We start from the raw sequence: 19,496 nt of genomic DNA, 5'->3' as shown, positions 1-19,496 counted from the left end.
AAACCCAAAGTACTATCAGCCTCTCACAGTTCATTTCGGTCCCCTCAAAGAGAGATTCTCAAAAAAGCTGCTGGGATGGAAATGCATCTGTGCATTTGTATTTCAAAAGTGGCCAGTGAACCCCTGTTAGGTCACAGAAGTGTGCACATACAGTTTCCTTCTCTGAGGCAAGCTCATGACATGTGATCAGAGGGACAAGGAGAGGAAGGGAGGAGTCACAGGGCAACCCGCCCCCCATAATTCTGCTGCGGTCTTGGTCACTGGCTCGAAGTTGTTTCAGTTCTGTGAAGCATCTGAACAAGCAGAAGGCAAGGACAAACAAACCCCCACGTTTTCAACACATCTGAAACACATTTGTGTTGAAAATATATCTCACTCTTCAGGATGGACTTTTGTCCTTCTGGTAAGCCTTGACCATTGTGTATCTTTTTTTGGGTGAGGGCTGTGCACTCAGTTTGACAGAGTCGAGCACTCCACGAAATCCCAGCATCTAGAGTGGATACTGTGGCTGGTGGCTGGAGGGATGAGATGCTGGAAGATCCCTGGGGCTGCAGTAGATTGCTTGTCAGCCTTCAGGATTAGGCATGGGTTTCTTTTTACTTGCTCTCCTTTCACACTGGGAGAAAATTTCCCACTGATTCAAATGGCTTTGGTACTGAGAGTGTCTACTGCTGGGATCCCTTGGGCTGGTGATCCTGGACTGAGCTGGGAACTGACTCAGGGGCATCAAGGGTTTATATGACACTTAGGATGAACACTTGTAAGCTTTGGCTTCTCTTCATGAAACTCTGGCATGGCTTGCAAGCTCCAAAATGGTGTTTCCCTGCAGATCCCAGGAGCTGGTTTGCCTCTGGGGAGCCTCTCATGCAGTTGGGTATCTCAGTGCAACACTCTTGCAAGGCTTTTGGTACTGGGGTGTCTCTTGCTTATGTCCATGTTAAAGGTGAATAACTGTATTAGGATCCTACAAACTCCAAGTGACCTGCAGGTGGGCCTGCCTGGTCCTGAAATAATTTCAATGGGCAGATGTGGGTGGGGGGAGATAAGCCATACCTGAGGAACTGAGAGAGATCTTAGGTTTTATTTCCTTCTTTGGCAGGTGGTGGGAAAAGTGTTTGGGATTCAGCAGGGAAAGGCACACTTCCAGACTGAACATTTCTAGCCTCTGGCTGAGGAAGCTCTGAGCATGTGTCTGTGCAAAGCCAGCAGAGAGGGAGAGCTGAATAGCAATAGACTGAACGAGGGCCGAGAAGAAGAAGGATCACTTTGCAATGACCTTTCTCGATCTGATTCTGTCCTATCAGGCTTTTGTATATAGGTTATGGAGCAGAGAGTGAAAGCAAAAAGCATGCCCAGTTTCAATGACTGTTGTGCACATTTTAGCTTTGAGGTGTGTAGCCAAGGAAGGGGCACACTCAAACAACATACTTCCTTGTCAGGGAAATTTGTAGTACCTGTAGGAACTGAGCTCTTGCCAGCATCTGACTATGAATGTTGGTGAAGGTGGGTCTCTTCAGATCACCCAGCCCTCCCCACTGGAAAGCAACTGTGGTAAAAGATTCTGCAGGACAAACTGGACAGGAGGAGGGATAACTCATGTTTTACTATTTATTTTGGAGTGTGCCTCCCTCCTCACAGAAGGTCTGACACAGTCATTCATTCAAGTTATGTGTTATGAGTTAATTATATCTTGAAAGTTACACATTCAAGTAAGTATACTTTGAATAAAGTATACACACTGCAATAGCACAATGAGATCCTGTTCAGGGAGAATGCAGGTTTGCTCAGTTTTGGCTAGAGGCAGAGCCCAGAGGCAGGCAAGGCCTGGAGAGATGTGCTGGCTCTGACTGATGTTTTTGCTCAGTCCCATCCTGTCACTCCACAGCTGGGTGAGAAAGAGGGTTTGTTTGATGTTGAGCTCCCTTGAGAGCCCAGGCTGCTACCAGACAGAGTTTTCCAGGGAGCTTTAGGGTACTGAATGCATTTGAAATTGCTAAGTTGTGGCTTGATTGTCCTGAAGGTCAGATGTGCATGTACACCTTTTCCTGGGGTCACTCCTACCTTGAGGTGTGATGGTCCTGTTAGGTACATATCTGTGCGAGATGACCTATATCTGTGGGGAGGTTGCTCTCCCTGCAGTGTATGTCCTCTTCCAGATTCCTTCAAAACCATCTCACGATTGTCAGGGTGAGGCCACAGAGCCATTATGCCCAATCCTTGAGCTGAGTGTGCGAAATATGGGAGAGCATATGGGTGCCATGGTATCCTGTGCTAGGATGTGTGGGGTAAGAGCCATAGTCAAAAGTGGCTAGAAGCTACCCTGATTGATGTAAGTTGTCATGTGGGATAAGGGGACAAGGAAGCAACATGAATTCTTCTTCACACCTTTTCCCCATAACTAAAATGTGCAAATTAAACCTGTTGGGATCTGTGTTGAATTTCTTCTGACACAAGCTGGAAGATAACTGTGTAGTGGCTGCAGGAAGGAGACAGATAGGGTTGGAGGGAACCTAGGAGCTGCAAGGCTTCCTGTCATCTGCCTGTTACCAGCCTATTACCTGGTTGTGGAGGTGGTGGTCTGTACTGCAGATGACACAACAGCCATATTGAAAAAGAAAAGGAATTTCAGGTGAAAATTTTCTACCAGACAGCCTTCTTCAGGCAGAAGGTGCCCATCAGGTTGCTCTGCTTGTGTGTTGCCATGGGTGGAGGTGCTCAAACCCTTTGGTGTCTACACTCAGAGCCCTACACTGCCTTGCAAATGGGCCTTATGAACCTCTGCTGTCATTCTGTGGATGTGTAGCACATGGATGGTTTGCCACAGTGCTACAGATAGAGTCATTCTTCATAAACTTCCCCCACAGCTTCTGCAGTCCATTCTTCCAGCTCTCTTGGATGGTCAACTTCCTACTTATTCTGTGCTTCAAAAACTGTCTTCCTATTCATATAATTTTGCTTGGGTTTGAAGCAAAACAGTGCCCATTGCCTATTCTGAAAATTGAAGAGAGAAGAACCACACACAAGCAAATGACATGCACATACATTTATCATCTGTTTAGTTACTGTCCGGATGGTTCTGCACAGCCCTTTGCAATGGGAAATGAGACCAGTAGACACAGTACTCTCTGCTGGCCACATAAGTACCCAGATGTTTGGGTAACTCCAACCTGCCCTCCAGATGGGAAGGCTGGAGGCATAAGTCACCACAACTGGAATTGAAGTCTGTGTACTGTTTTGAGTGACAGCACTGAAAATACAAGCCTGGACAGTTCATGAGAAATCGGCAGGTCTTTCTCTTAGGTTCTGCCCTAAGAGTGGGGAAACAACCTCAAGAGCAACAGATGTGATGCTGATGCACTTTCCTTTCAACATTTGCTCTCTGAAAATAAATTCCAAGCAGCAACTTCATGTCCTCTCTGGAGAGGATGCCAGACATTCTTTTTTTTTTGGTGTCTGAACCGTGAAACTTCAGCATTGGTTTGGCTGGTAGTATCCTCCTGAAATGTGTGGGTGTTTTCATGGTGTGTTCTTCACCAGGGTGAAATTTCCCCCTGTGCAGAGAAGCCTGACCAGGGCTATGCTTCATCTGTGTCCTCACCTAGCTCTAGAGGGAAGTGTAACTTGGTGGTACTGAGGACTTTGACAAGGCTGAAGCTGTTCCTCAATCCCCTGGTGCAGGGCTGAACTGCCTCTGCCATTACAAGTGTCTAGAGTGAGCCAGGTGGTGCTTTACTCAGTGTCCTCCTGCTGGCTCAGCTTGTTCTCAATGTGGTGAGTGAAGGAAAGGCTCTCAGTAACTCACCTCCTGCTTGCCCTGATGCCTCTGCTGCCTTCACTGCCTTTCTGCGGATGGTTCCCCAAACAAGCCCTTTGTGTTCACTTCCCCTGACTGCAGTGTGGTCAATAACATTGATGAATGGCCTCAGAACACCCTGAGCAGAGCATCAGGCTGCCTGTTACGACAGAGGAATAACGTGAATGCACTGACATCAGAATTATTTTCCAAGGCAATCAAGGACTTAAGCTATTCAGGAAACTTAGGAAACCTAACAAGGACCCTCTCTGCAGCTCAAAGTTGCCCTGAAAGTTTGATCCATCAATTTTTTTTAATACTATGTTAAACTTTCCTGCTTATTTACCCTTTTATTCCTTCCCCATGACTCATGCTTTTTCTCCCCCACCCTCCCCACACACAGTCCTTCCCACACTTTTCTCATTCTGACAAACTGGACAGGTGAATCATTTGGGAGTTGGGGTTTTCAGATGTTCAGGAGGAAGGGGGACTGCATTATTTACAATCTTGGTGGGGGTCATGTGGGTGAGATGGTGTCCTCTGGGAGCCTCATGCCTCTTTGAGATGCTTCAGGCTGCTTCAATAGACAAAGAACAACTGAAGCAAAGCAACCAGCCACACCACAGAGTTTGCTGATGAGGTGGGGGAAGGTGAGGTTCCTCAGGTATGTCGTGCTATGGTGCTTTTGTGGAAAGAAATACAGGGCAAAAGATCTTAGTGGTAATTTGTCAAGGATTCACCCCAGTGATTCCACAATTACAAGCCCCTGCAGGAGTGAGAGAGATAAAGCTGGGTAGACTGAGAGACTGGCCTCGTCTCCCGCAGATGCCAGAACAATGGGAGACATAAATTAAGCTGAAGCCCAGGCACTGCTCAGAGGCATAGGGCTGACATTCAAAGGGAAGTTAGCAACCTGCCTAATAAGTAGCTGAGCTGTTGCATGGGTTTTTTTGGTTGTGGTTTCTTTTTGTTTGTTTATTTTTTGTTTGCCTTCTTGGTTGCTTGCTTGGTGTTATGCTTGTTTGCTTGGTTGTTTGTTTTCCTCTCACATACAGATTTGTCTGTTGCAAGGCTTCTGGATGCCACCAGTTTTCCTTCTATCTTGACTGGCTTCAGCAATCAGTCAGCTTCTTTCAGCTCTTCACAAGGGCTGCTTCCAGGACTGGGAGGGCACATGGGTCCATCCCACTCCTGGCTTCATGCTGGCTCTTTGTCCAGTGCTTTACTCCCACAGATTCAGCAGTCTCTCCCCAGGGAATGCAATGCTTGAAACCAGCAGGAAGAGAGGCTGCAGCCTGAGAAGAGTAACAGGAACATACTTAGCTCATGAGGGAAAGATTAGGATTATGGAAGGGAGATCTCTCTGAGCTGTTGTGGCCATGACAGGAAAAAAGCATGTGGACTCCAAGATGATCGCCCTTGTCCCCTTTTCCTTCTGTCTGTCGTGGCTGCTTCCTTCCCCTTTTTTCCTCCAGTCATATTTATAACAGTTGTTTTGCATGTGAGATCCACACCAAGAGAATTTCCAATGCAACTGGTGCTACTTCCCCTTTTTCCAGGAAGACAGGAGGCCCAGGGGATTATGGCTCATGAAACAGTGAAGCAGGACATCCAGTGACTTGACATAGCTTCCTGGGAAAGCTTTGTCTTGCAGTATTTAGGTGCAGCAAGGGCCCTGTCTGCCACTTCAGGAGTGACCTTCAGTGCTCTCAGCCTTTTGTGAGTGCCTTTTTTTTTTCCTGGGGCCTTGTCATCTGCTTTGCCTCCTCTCTATGGCTGCAGCCTTCTCCTTGCTGAAGAGACTACGTTTCACCTGGATTATATTTAGCAACAATGCTGTCTCCCCAATTGTTCTGGGTGTTTTATGAATCATGTTGTGGTTGCCTTGGCTCTACTGCTATCTGTTCAACTTCCTGTACATTAGAAGAAAGCCTACTCATATTTCTGTGTTGTCTGTGGTCCACAGAACAACAGCCTTCCAAAGACATTCCTTCTTCAGCAAGGCTTTCATCCCCCCAGATCCTGCCTTCAGATTTGAAAAACCTTGATTCTCTCTCTTAAGTCACTTCTGACCCCCCACTAGCTGTGGGGGATCAATCCATGAAGCCAGTGGCTCTTCATGGGAGGTTTGGATGTAGGTGAAGTGTTTAGGTCACAGATTTTCAGTACATAAAGATGACTGACATGAAAACCACCAGAGAGCATTTGGTGAGACCTCCTCATTGTGCTCACAGCAAGCAGAATTGCTTGAGTGGGCGAGTGGGTTGCTGCAGGTTTAGATAAGAGGGCTACCAACACGTCTGACTGTAAGGAGGGGTGTATGGGTCTGTGCTGCTTGCTCTGGACTGAGAACCATTTGCAGGCCAAAGGTGAGGTGCAGTGGCTGCAACAGCAGGGAGTATAGATGCTGAAACACAGAAGTCAGAGTTGCTATGACATGACCCTAGGAGAGGGTACCTACTGGGAGGTCGAGGCAGCTTTTTCTGTGATATGTTGGCCCCGGTACTATTGTCACGGGCATCTTTATTCTTCCAGAGTCAACTGATTTGAGCGAGGCTGAAGAGACTGAAATAGAGACAATCAGGCAGCACAAACAGGGGCTTTTGGAGGACATAAAGGTAAGGACCATCCTGTTTCTCTTGCCTGCCTAGCTTTCTAAAATCTGTCTTCACCAAGGAGCACCTTTGCATAATAGTCCAGGCCATGCAGAAGTGCTCTGGCACTGGAGACATTTTCTCTGTCATGATCCAACTTGAATTCTCAACTTCAGGCTACCCTGACCTATTTGCCACCTGTGTACGTCCAACTCTCTGCTGCAGGAATCATCAGCTGCCCTAATGGGATATTTGAGAAAGGCCGGTCAAATTATGAGCAGGGATGAGCTGGGATTGCATATTTAGGATTAAGGTAACGAGTATGACTTCATTGTCATACTGGCAGGCACCTGGCTCAGCATTTATGATTATTTTTAATTACCGATTACCTGCAGCATCATTCTGTGTTTATCAAACTTTTGTTTTGTTTGTGGACCTCTAACAAGTCCTTCATGCAGGATCCCGTCTCTTTGAAGAGGTGTATTGGCAGGACCTTCCACACAAGTTTCTGTGGTTGAACTTGCTTTTCTTCTTTTCTTTTAACAGACCCAAACATTTCTACACTGACTCCTAAAAGTGTCTGAAAGTAACAGATTCAAAATCAGTCAGACTGCATCACAGTCATGCGTGGTGCTGTACACTTTCTATTCTGTTCTGCCTCCATCACCGTGGAATATGATTTCCCATTAGAGAGAACTTATTACACTGAATCATTGGACTTGGACTGATTTCCCAACAATATGAAGATGTCCAGATGTCTGGGAAATAGGTGCAATATTTCCTGGCATAAAGGATTAAGGCAAACTACAGACTCCCTCTTTCTGCTGCAAATCAGAATAGTGTCTTGTCTCCTCTTGCAAAACAGATGATGAATGTATGTGCATGTCATTTGCTTGTGTGTGGTTCTTCTCTCTTCAATTTTCAGAATAGGCAATGGGCACTGTAAGAGGAGTACTACATTTTTTTGCCCACTGTGGACAGAGAAATGTTGCTAGACTGCACAAACTCATATTTTATCTCCTAAATCCATTAAGCAATGCATTGTCCAATGGAACAGAATGAGTTTAGGTGAAAAGACTACCTTAGAATGAGAGACATTTTCCCCAGGGGATCTTTTCAGAAAGTGTCTAGCAATACCCTTAAACACAAACACTTGGGGGAATGTCTGGGGCAGGGGAGAGGGAGGAGAGGAAAGGATGGGTCTTTAGTTGCCAGTAACACTGCCAAAAACTAGCAGTGAGTAGAGTAACAAAATTGATAATAATTTGAAATTTGGGAGCTAAGATCATTGTTTTGTCACATTTTTGCAATACCTAAAGCTTAGTAAGGAACACTCAGAGCCATGGAGACTAATGAAGCACAGTAGAAGGTGACCAGAGCAAAACTAAAGCTCTTTTAAATTATGGGATATTGCAGAAATTCAGTTTCTCTGTCTGGTTAAATGCTTCATCCACATCCTCATTCCTTGATGAGAAAGGATCTTCCCCTGCTTATTGTGGTTTGCCTGGGGAAGAATTTGGGTGATTCCTGGAAGAGATCTATGATGTAATTTGGCTCTGAGGAGGACCATAACTGAAGAATGGAAACAAGCAGATATAGATTTCCTTAGTAAAGCAGAACATCCAGCCAAGGCGGCCATGGTCTGTCAGCGGCCTAAAGGAAAGTGAATTCCACAATTGATTTTTTTTTAAAATTTGCAATACTCTTTTTTTACTCCTTCTTTCTTCTTTCTCCCCCTAAAGACAGGTATCTGCTCAATGATATTTGAATGATAGGTATGTTAAAAACTGTGTTTCATAGTATTGCCACTTCAGGTTCATATTGACCTCATAGTTACTGACTCCACTTCCCCTTTCCTGGATGCGTAGCAGGGCTGTGCAAAGTAAAAGCTCAAAGGAAAAGGGCACAATGGAAGGATTCTTGCATCTGACATTGTTTGAGGAACTGAAATCAACACTGGGGCGAGTTCTCTGACACTCGCCACGCTGGCTAATCTTGATTTTTCCAGCCTTGATTGACAACAGACATGAGAACATTCCTCTGCCCCTCTCTCCAATTGTTTTCATATGGAATCCAGCAGGGTCACCCCAGAGCAGTCCCCATTTCGTAGACATCCTTGGCTGGTCATGACCATCTGGCCTGTCCTTTTCCTATGTTTGAGGGAAGTAGTAAAACGTGCTCTGTATGTATGTCTGCTGTTTTTCCCTCCATTGCCTTCATCCTCCTGATGTTTCTTTTGCAGAAGCTGAAGGAGGAGATTGCTGAAGTGTTTGCAGAGATTGAACGTTTCCAAAATGCAGAGAGGCAGGAGGCAGACAATAATCCTAGAGAACAGACCAGGCAAGTGTAATAAGTATGCCTTTTTTTACAAAGTCTCTCTTTTGAGGTTGAAAAAACAAAATGGGATTTGGATCACAACAAGGACAGGGAAATTAGACCAGGAATACCCTGCTCTCCTCTTAGATTTCTCTTTATTTCTGGATAGTCAGACACGTGTCCTTAAGATATCTAAGTTACCTAACTTATTACTAAGTTACTTGTGAGTTAAATGACATGTTCCTTTATTCTGTTTGATTTTCCTTCTTTTTTATGTGTTTGCAGCAAACTATCACAGAGGGATAAAATTCTGTCCCTGGGCCGGAAGAAATTCAACATGGATCCTGCAAAGGTAGGATTTGTTCATACCACCTATGAGGATAAAGAAAGCTTGGAGGAAGATATTCTGTTGGCTGTTGGCCCACTTGCAGCCACCTATGTCAAAGGAACTATGGCGTGGGACTGTGTTTCCTAACTCACTAAGGCTCCAGTTAGTAACACTCTCCATTCTATTCCTGAATAAGATCTTTTATATGATCAAGCTGTGTTGTCTCCCTCCATCACATGCTTATAGGTCATCCCATACTATTCAACCCAAACCTAAGAGAAGTAAGGGGAGGATGGTTTAACACTGCCAATATGTCAGGGGAGCCAAATTTCCTTTAGCACAGCTCTTCTTGACTGCAAGGCTGAGTTTGCTATAATGTGATAGACGAGGATGAACTAAGAAGAAGGGGAGAAATTTTGAGAACAAGTCAGGTTCCTTGGCTCATTCGTAACAGAAGAGGACAAGATGCCTCTGACATTTTGAAAACAGTTTTGGTTTTGGTAGTATTGGTTGAATTGTGGAGTAAATACAGCTTTTCTACTTTCTGGGACTCTGACCAGTGGTGTCAATTGCCTTCAACCCTCTGCAGAAAGCTCTAAAAACATTAGGTAGACAAGATGCGAGAAAGACAGTTCTCTCTTCCTTCCTCCTCACTGGTGGGCCACTTTTTTGAGCTCTGTAAGGAAAACCACAAGCTGCGATCGAATGATAGCTCATCACCAGCTAACTACCACAGCTAACATCTTGAGTGGCTGCTGCTCAGCATGACAGCTTCTCATGCCTCCTTCTGTGCCCTGCTGAGACTGTCAAGATGCCTTCCCCAGCATCCACACCACAGCTGGAGTGCTTGCCAGTCCCCTGGACATCCCTCTGCCAGTGGGAGCTGCCTCAGAGCAGTGATATCAGTACTTATAGCCTGCATGAGAGGAGGTTTTATTTTGCCTTTCAATCTGACCTTGGTTTGAAACCCCAGAGGCAACTCTCTGTGGCACTGTGCCATTCTGTGCAGAAATACCCGAACTAGTTCTAACCTCAAACCAGTTTAGCTTTATTAGTTTAATGCTGATCAACCTGGTCAAAATGTTGTATACGCTGTGCCTGTATTATGCAGATCTCTGATTATTGCCTCCTTTTTGCTACATGCAATAAACAGAGAGGTGCTGCAATGGAAGGAAATTTCTTTACCCCTCCTTTCAAAGGTTACACTCCATCCATGCAATGCTGATACTTTAAATGAGTTCCTATTTTCAAGATCCCATGGGAGTTCCTGAGGATAGAGGAGATAAGCATTAGGAATCTGGCCAAACAAAACCTTTGGGGAGAAACAGTTTCTTCTGGAAAATGGGGCCCCATCATCACTGCAATGCTTTGCAAAATTAAATTGGTCTTACCAAAATTCCATCTGGGGAAAGAGAAAGGAAAATAGCATGGAAAAAAAAAATCTCACAAACATTTCAATTTCTCTTTTGAAACTGCTTTTTCTTTGGGGCATTTTAGATATAGTTTCTTATATTTTACAGGGGAAAGTGAAATGATTCCATTGAAATAGAATATTTTGATGGATCTAAAATAATTTTCATTCTTTTATTGTATTTTGTGAGGAGAATTGCTATGTGGTCTGGAGAACTGCAGTGTTGTTAGATATTGTCAAGAATCCTTTGAACAAAACCTCAGCTTTCTTTGGCTTTGAAAATCATGAAATTCTCTCTTAAATAGGATATTGACTCTTTGCACAACCCAACTCAGACACTCTGTATTCCTTAAAAAGCATATTCCATCCTTACTGGCTAGGAGGGATGGAACTGAAAAGATTGCAGTCTTCTCTGTTCTGTTGGATGGAAGAAAAATTAAGAAAAAATTATTTTGAGTTGTCTCAAGCCTTTATTTTTGCCTGAGTACATTTTTTTTCATTATGTCTTCTTTTAAACAAAGAGTGTTTCCTTTAAGTTAATTTAGGGAAAAAAAAAGACATTTAGGAACAGAACACTAAGATATTTTGATTGAAAATATTAAAATGAATTATTTTCACTTTACCTTTTTGACTTTTAAACTACATTGCCCTTTTTTGTTTGTTTGAGTTTCCATCAGAGTAAAACATTTAGCCAGATCTAGGGATGAAATGAAAATGGGACTGACCACCCATAGTGGATGAAGAGGGATGGAATAAAGATGAGAACATGGCTGTGATCTCCCATAAAGGGGCTGGGGAGTAACAGAGGAGGAAAGTTCATCAAAGCTAAGGAAGGCTGATATCAATGTGTTGGAGTCCTACTTTCTCATCACACCACAAAGCTGTCTTACTTCACTGTCTTGCTTCTCCTTCCCAGGGGATCCAGTACCTGACTGAGCACCAGGTATTATCCTCAGACCCGCAGGAGATCGCCAAATTCCTCCACAAGGGTGAAGGTCTGAACAAGACAGCCATTGGGGATTACCTGGGTGGGAGGTGAGCAGCCCAGGCAGGATGAGGAGACCCTTTGGAGGCCCTGTCCTGCCTGGCCCCTCTTAACTACCATTTTGGATGACCTGTGGCAGACCTCAGCCACGTGCCAAGACTGAACGTACCTCCAACCACAGTGGGCTGAGTGGGCAGTACACCCCTGGGAGGGTCTTTGGAGGGTGACTAAGGCTGACTATATGGGCTACTTTTCCTGCTGCCTGTAGTGGGGTCAGTGTTCCAAGACAAGAGCACATATATCAGCTGCTTCTTGGTCAAAGGGGAAGTGGAGGCTGGGATGGAGCCAGGGGCTTGTTGTCACACCAAGGGGCATCCAAACTGGGCAGGATGAGAGCTCTCTTCTGACCTTTTCCCTCCATCCTCTCCCAGGGACCCCACAAACATTCAGATCCTCCAAGCCTTTGTGGCATGTCACCAGTTTGCCCACTTAAACCTGGTGCAGGCACTGAGGTAAGTGATGGTGACAGATGCAGGGTATGGTGTTGGAGCCTGCTCAGCCACTGGGTCTTAGGGCCCAGGAAGGTCAGGAAACCTTACTGGTCTGAAATGGGAACTTCCCAAGACCCCGCTGCATGTGGTGGCTCCAAGGCTGTTGCTCTGTGAGTTGTCAACAGCTTCTCCAGGGGGAACACTTTTGTGGCCCCTTGACTGAACTGACCATTTGCAGAAAAGTGGATCCCTGTGGCTTCAATGCCTGGGGGGATGGGAAAAGTTTTTTTTGCGGCAGGAATCATGTCTGTCCACGGTGCTTGTTATGTCAATGACAAAGTGACTCAGGGCCTCTTGTTTTCTTATAGGCCACATCCTGGCAGGACTCTTTCTCTTGAAGTCTCTGCTGCCTTGCAGGACACTCATTAAGAAGCAGAGCCATGATTTCCAGGATGTTTAGTTCTTCTTCCTGCTTTTAGGGTGTTTGAGACTGATGAACCCAGGCAGTTTGTAGAGAGAGGAGCAGAGCTTCTGCTTCATGCACTGTGTTGTCTCCCCGGTGTGATGGGATGACTTCTTTTATTTTCATGGTATCACATGGGTTGAGGGAAGGATAAATGTTTCTTGCACCCAATCTGACTAACTATCTGGCATGCTGCTCCTGATAGACAGTTCCTATGGAGCTTCCGGCTGCCTGGGGAAGCACAGAAGATTGACCGGATGATGGAGGCCTTTGCCAACTGGTACTGCAAGTGTAACCCAGGAGTATTCCAGTCCACAGGTAGTTATGGGGAGAAGGCCTATAAAGCTGAACTACACTTTGCTAGAGAGAGTAGCCTGACTTTTCCGTTCACAAAGCAAAGAGGGCACCACTTGGAAGTGTGTTTCCCCTTAAGCTGAAGGAGGCAACCCAGTTCCTGTGAAGCTGAATATTTTTGGTCCCCCTTTTCCCACTGTGCTACAGTCCATCCCAATGGGCAGTAGACTGGAGAAGTGGTCCCAGCCTCACATGAGATATACTGCATTGCAGCAAGGATAGCACTGACAGATGTAGGTCCATAGAAACTTTCCTGCTGGCAGAGCCATTATTGGACCAGATCTGCCCAGTTTGCCCCATTATCCTGAGGGAATGGAATCACTCCAATCCAACTCTGTCCCTCTTTCTCCTAGCAGAGGGGACATCTCCCTTCTTCTCCTACAACTGAGAGAATGACACTGTTATTCAGTGACTAGAAACCAAGCCACCTGCTAGGGTGCGGATTGTTCTGCTGTCTAAAACAAGTAGCACCCATCCTGGTTTTCTTTCTCATTGATAGATACCTGTTACATACTCTCCTTCTCTATCATCATGCTTAACACCAGCCTGCACAACCCCAATGTGAAAGACAAACCCCACTTTGAAAGGTTTGTATCCATCAACAGAGGCATTGACAATGGAGGGGACCTGCCAGAAGAGCTCTTAAAGGTAAGAAGACTTCCAATTTTATCATGAAAAATCACCTCTTCTCTCTGTTTAGAGCCCACTGAGAAGCAAAGGTCTGCAGGTCTCAGTGTGATACAGGCTTGCTGATCTTCTGCCATACAAGGAGAAGGTCCTCATGGGGAAAGAAGGCAGTATGTATAAAAGCAAATCTGGAAAATGTGGGAACTGCTTTGGAGAGAAGCTTCACACATTCTTGTTGGTGAGGACATGGAGCAAGAGAGACAGGGCTGGAGACATTCAGGGAATAGCTGTATCAGTTTAAGAAAGTTTGTGCTTTTAAGTCTGTACGTGTAAGAGAGGAACAGATACTGCTGTGTGTCATGTAGGTGTGAGGCCATGTGAATGGGGTACCCACCTCTCTGGGAGGTAGCTGGGCACCTCACTCATCCAGCTTTGAAATTCCTAGCCCCCAAGGGGGCTATCTATTTCTTGTGTGTCTCTGGGTATAAGAATCAATGTCACTGTGGCCAAGATTATGAATTCCTTTCCCTTTTTCATACCTAAATGCCTCAGTTGACTCCAATGTTTGCATCAGTCAGGACACCAGTGCCTGACTTCTTTTACATCAGGATATATCTTTGAATGAGTAGAACCAACAAGCCCCAATGAGTGTCAGGGTCTCTTCCAGCATCTAGAAAGCTCTCATCAGGTCCATGGTGTTTCTTATCCCAGGGGATGAAGATGCAGAGACAAGGGATGCATCCATTAGCAAAGCTGGAGCTTCCATTTTCTCAAAAGCTCAGCAACTATGGAACCTGCCCTATGAGGCAAGGTAGAAGTGGGCAGCCTGCCTACGTGTGTCTGGCTTCACCAACCAGCCTGGGCACAATAACTTCTGTCTTGTGTCAAAAAGGCTGCCTACACCCCAAATGTGGGTTTGCTGAGCAGCATCCCTTCAGGGTAAAGGCTTTAGATTTTACTCCAGGTGTCATTTCTGTCAGACAATTTGAGGGAAGATGCAGAAACCTGTAGTTTCTTTTTTTTTTCTTGGCTCGGGATTTGTGTTAAAAATGACTGGAAATCCAATGATGTTAGCAACATGTCAGTATACCTTGAAAGCTAATAACCTGCCTCCCTGTCACTCTGCTGTTATGAATGTCGCCCTTTGTGTCCCTCAGTGCCAAAGCCTCGGTTCTATGAAATGTGCTTCCTTGTGGCCATGTAGCTGTATATGCTGGTCTCTACAGCTTATCGACAGTGTTTGGCCCCACCAACCTAGGGTCTAAATGGGGCTGCAGTTTCTGCCATGTTGAGTCCCCATCCTAGTGCCTTAACACTACCCAAAGCAGCACTTGTGTTATGCTGGGTTTGGTCACAGCAGCCTGTCTTGCTATGGGTGCACCATTTTGTGTCTGTGACTTTCTAAATTGAGACTATGACACGAGGTGCAGAAAAGAGCTAGTGGTCTCTCTTGAAACCCTGTGATGTGTAGACTGAGGGCTGTTGTACCCCCAGTGCTCACTGCCTGCTCCCCTGCACTTTGCCTGCCTGCCCTTGTAGAAATAGAGTGATGGTCCAGATGGACCTAGGATAGTTGTGTACAAGCTTTGTCAGAAATAAATCTTTCACTGTCTTTCTCTCTCTCTCTCCATTAATGCTTTGGGGCAGAATCTGTTTGAGAGCATAAAGAATGAACCGTTCTCCATACCAGAGGATGATGGCAACGACCTCACCCATACTTTCTTCAACCCTAACCGTGAGGGCTGGCTGCTGAAATTAGGTAAGGGGGGAGGACTCCCCTAGCTTCACTGACTTTCCCACTTGCCTGCCTCCAACCACAGATCTCCCCCTGCAACCCACCATCATCTCTGCTGTCCTTCGGTCCTGTCTGCTGTGGTGGGCTGAGGCTGACACCTGCTGTTGAAACCAGCTGCTGCTCCCTCCTCCCAGCTATTGCAGGCTCTGTCTTCTCAAAAAGGGACTTGAGAAGATATTCCTCCCCTGTTCCCATTCACAGCACCATCAGAGCAAAATTGGCTCCCTGTATGTGCATGTCCACCACACTGCATCACATCAGTGGTTAGCACCATGGTGTCTCCTTGGAGCTCACCCACAGGGAGATCTGGGAGTGTATGTCTGTGTGTGCAGGTCTGGAGCTTGGGGGTGGCAGGGGGAAGGACAGAAAAATGTGTGACTAATGGCTTTTGCATCTCGTTGCCTTTAGGAGGACGTGTAAAAACCTGGAAACGCCGCTGGTTCATTCTGACAGATAACTGCCTGTACTACTTTGAATATACCACGGTAAAGGCTTAACTCATGGTTGGGAAAGTGTCCTGGGTGGTTATGAGCCTCTGAGGGGCCAGGGAGGAGCAGAGGATGGGGGACAGTTCTTCCCTTCTACCCTGTGCTCCCAGACTGAACTCGGTGCTGTTTGCTCACCTGTGGTCTTGTCTCCCCAGGCATACACTGCCCCTGTCACCTTCACAAAGACACATGTCTGGGAAATCAGAGAGGCTCTAAATAGTGGCATAGATTTGGGGAGCATCTTGGGTATTAATTCATGTTTCCTTGCCTTCAGGACAAAGAGCCTCTGGGCATTATCCCCTTGGAGAACCTATCAGTCCGGAAGGTGGATGATCCCAAAAAGCCAGTAAGTCTCCACTGGTTGGTACTCTGCCAACACAGGCTGTCAGATGGTCAGAGGGAAGAGAAGATGCATACAACCATGCTTGTCAGATGGAAGGTGCCATTCCAAACTGCCTTGTGCCCCCATCTAAACATAACTGTATTTTTAATTTATATTTCTGGTGTGAAGAGACAGCTGTCCTTTGGCTGACTGTATTGTATGTTTCACATGTGTATATGCGTGTAGGTGGGCAGAGATGAGTGTACACATCTGAATTCCTAGTTATTTTGCACCAGGAGATGTGGGTTCAATTCTTGGGGTGGGGAAGGAAAGGGTCTGTTACATTTCAGAGACAGAATGCTCTCCTCCCTTTTGGAATCTCTTTGAGCCTGTCACTCATGGTTGGAGGCAGCATAGCCTCCTTGGTCCACCGTGTCTTCCCCTACGGCTCCATTTTGTTTCCTTCCTGACAGAACTGCTTTGAACTCTACAATCCCAACTGCAAAGGGCAGAAGATCAAAGCCTGCAAAACAGATGGGGATGGGAAGGTGGTTGAAGGCAAGCATCAGTCCTACAAGATCTCAGCAGCCACACCAGCAGAACGTGATGAGTGGATTGAGGCAATACGGTGAGGAGAGCAGAACTAGAGGCCTGAGCTTGCCTTTGTTCAGCCCCAGGGGCAGATGATCACACAGATTATTTGGCTATGAAAGCTTCAAAAGAGGGGTGAACAGAAATGTTTGTAGTCCAGCACTGTGGTACCTCTTGACTTTATAGAGTTTCAAGGTCCTTTCTGGAGAATCTCTAGCCACAGCTAAATTCTCTACTGTGAGTCTGGAGATCTCCAGTCCTACACTTTGGCAAGTGGTGTCTCTGTGCAAGTTCATTTGGGTTATCTGTGCTGCTCTCCATCATTAAATCTCTTACTTTTGCTCCCATTTCCTCTTATTTCCAGAACCAGCATCACACAGGATCCTTTCTATGATCTGGTCTCTGCCCGTAAGAAAAAGATTGCCAGCAAAAACTGAACCCTGACCTGGTCACTAGCCTCAGGAAAGCATAGGTTGGTGGACAGCTTCCCTCTCTTGCTGGGCTATTCCGGTGAAGAAATTTGGGAGCGTTGGTTCCCTCTGCCTCCCACTTGGCAAGAAGATAAATGACAGGACAGCTTGCCAGGTTTGCTTCTTCCCTTTCCAAACTGAAGGCAGTGGTGCAGAGTGCAATCCACTGAGGACTGTCAGAACTGTGGGCACGGAGTTACGCATGTCCGAACACAAAGGCTCAACAGCAACTGACCTTTGGGTTCTCCCATACATCCCCAGACATGTAGGACAGGATCTGAGAGGAGACAAGAATGTCTGCAGAATGTCTCTGGCCCCTCCCACAATGAAACAAGGCCAGACTATTTTTCTGTGAGGATCCATGTAGATGTTCTTGGAGCAGCTGAGCATAGTCCAGTCGGTTGCAGAGCAGAAAGGCCCCAGTGGTTTCTCTTCCACAAACAGACATGTAGTGTTTGTGGGGTGGAGGCCACTACTATTTAGGACTCACTGTGAAACCAGAGGCCAAGGTAAGATAAAAAACCCTCAGCTCAGAAGAAATCCCTCTCTCCCTCTTCCCATAGCTGTGAGGGCTATAATCCTGGGAAGTCCCTGCTCTGTAACTGAGTCATAGGTTTTAAAAAGTTAGAGGTGTTGGATCCCTATCCAACATAAGGGATAACTGAGCGTAGACAGGCGGTGGGACCAAGGAAGCAGCTCTGGGTCTTTTGTTTCTCTGTTTTGAGCCTTGGGGATGACCACAGGTTTCCCTAGGGAAGAAACCCAAACACTAGCTCTCCTGATTGATGGCTCCCCAACAAAGGTTGATTCCTTGTACCAGCCCAGAGGCCTGGTATATGAAAGGCTTTCAGCCAGATGGCATGAAAAACTGAAGGTGCATACACCTCCCCCACACTAGCACGCTCACACAGGGGCATTCCCATCTTCACACATTGGTGTCGTCTGATGTCTCGGTGTTTTTGTCTCTTGTGTAAAAAAAGAAATAAAAGTGCTTGAAACAAGCCCAAAACTCAGGGTACACGATCGTTTTCGTGATAAAGGCAGAGAACGCAAGATAAAGAGTGTCATGTTCCTGTGCCCAGCAAAGCAGCCTGAGCACCACCGCAGTCTCTTGGCTTTTTCCTTCCTGCAGGGGGCTGTATCTACCAGGAAATCTGCAGCAGGGCCGGCACAGCCCGATTATTCATTCCGGTTATTTTTGCCCAAGCCACAGGAATGTTGAATTAATTTCAAGAGTCAGGGAGCGTATCTCAGAGTTGCAGCACGCGCTCACCCTGGAGAAGAAACGTGAAGGTTTTCTTCTGCTCGCGCCTGCAAATGTCTCCTGCATAGAATCTCTTTGTTAGTGATGTGATACGGAGTGAGTTTGCTGCCCACTGCTCTAGAGCACATGTGTTTATACACACACACGTTCACTCCTGCTTTGGATTCAATGAGAGGAGGCAGGCTTCTGTCCAGACATTGAGGAGAAGTCAGAATATGACCTCTTATCTTGTCAACATCTCCAGTATATGTAAGTGAAATATAAATATGCATTTGATTGGTGAGAGATGCCCCAGAGCCTAGGATTTGGGTGAGAAGTGTCTGTTCCAGTACTTCTTAGGCTTACACTCTGTGTGACAAAAGCCATCAAAATGAAGCCTGGAGTCTCTCTTCTACCCACAGTCTGGTCTTGGGTGAGGGAATAAAGGCTAAGCCCTCCCTACAGTTTACCTAGATCATTCCTATGACAGCAGGGTCTATCCAAGCTCTCCCCCATTCCTCATCCCCAATCCTTCCCATTCTCTTCAGGCTGCCTATGTTCTTTCCCCTCCGTTCTTCACCTAGATACCCACACACTGCAGAGCAAACTTATTCATAGCAGGGACAGAGTGGGAAGGACCAACTTGTGAGAGGCAAAACAGTGCACAGAGACAGGCAATTGTGTAATTTCCATCCATCAAACTAACAAAAAGAATCAGGAAGGGCCGGGCCAGGTTTCTCCTCTCCTAGAAACTGAGGCAGGGAGACAGTAAGTTTGAGTTTCCACTGCCTTTCCTTGACTGCAGCACAGAAAATGCATTTCTAAATTCCTTACTATATTCCTCAGTGTCATGAACACAATGGTACCTGATTTTGCCCACCAGCAGTGCAACATCTGCTCTCTCCAAGCAGTATCTTTGACCTCATGCTTGCTGAATACCAATGTAGTACTGGCCAGGGTGTCTCAGGACAGGTCTATAAAACTGACCAACCACTCATATCTGTGTGCTTTGACAGATATGCTTGGAGCCCTTGGAAATTTATAACAGGAACGACCTGTGCAACTAGAATGGCACCACCAGGGAACATGTTGCTGACCACCATCACATGTGCCCCTTGTTGAGGGCAAGTGCTGCACCACACACATGAATGCATACAGACAAACACACAGGTGCACACAGGCACGCACAGAGCCCTTCAGATGTTAAATCTGACAAATTGCTATC

The 19,496-nt window shown here is 46.1% G+C and overlaps 1 protein-coding gene across 1 annotated transcript; it reads left to right on the top strand.

The window, feature by feature from the left end:
- Window positions 1-252: 252 nt before the first annotated feature.
- Window positions 253-18,025, top strand: CYTH4 (cytohesin 4). The gene is made up of 13 exons (XM_051784019.1): window positions 253-403; window positions 6,329-6,411; window positions 8,630-8,727; window positions 8,989-9,055; window positions 11,359-11,477; window positions 11,859-11,939; window positions 12,587-12,699; window positions 13,235-13,383; window positions 15,010-15,121; window positions 15,566-15,642; window positions 15,920-15,991; window positions 16,441-16,595; window positions 16,923-18,025. The coding sequence occupies exons 1-13, from the start codon at window positions 385-387 to the stop codon at window positions 16,993-16,995; spliced, it is 1,218 nt and encodes a 405-aa protein (XP_051639979.1). The 5' UTR covers window positions 253-384; the 3' UTR covers window positions 16,996-18,025.
- The last annotated feature ends 1,471 nt before the right edge of the window (window positions 18,026-19,496 follow it).

This window comes from Manacus candei, unplaced genomic scaffold (genome assembly GCF_025592945.1).
Source record: "Manacus candei isolate 608988 ecotype Guabito, Panama unplaced genomic scaffold, ASM2559294v1 h1tg000018l, whole genome shotgun sequence".
NCBI classification, from domain to species: domain Eukaryota; kingdom Metazoa; phylum Chordata; class Aves; order Passeriformes; family Pipridae; genus Manacus; species Manacus candei.
Note: the sequence above shows the minus strand (reverse complement) of the source record. Positions and strands in the feature narration are given on the sequence as shown.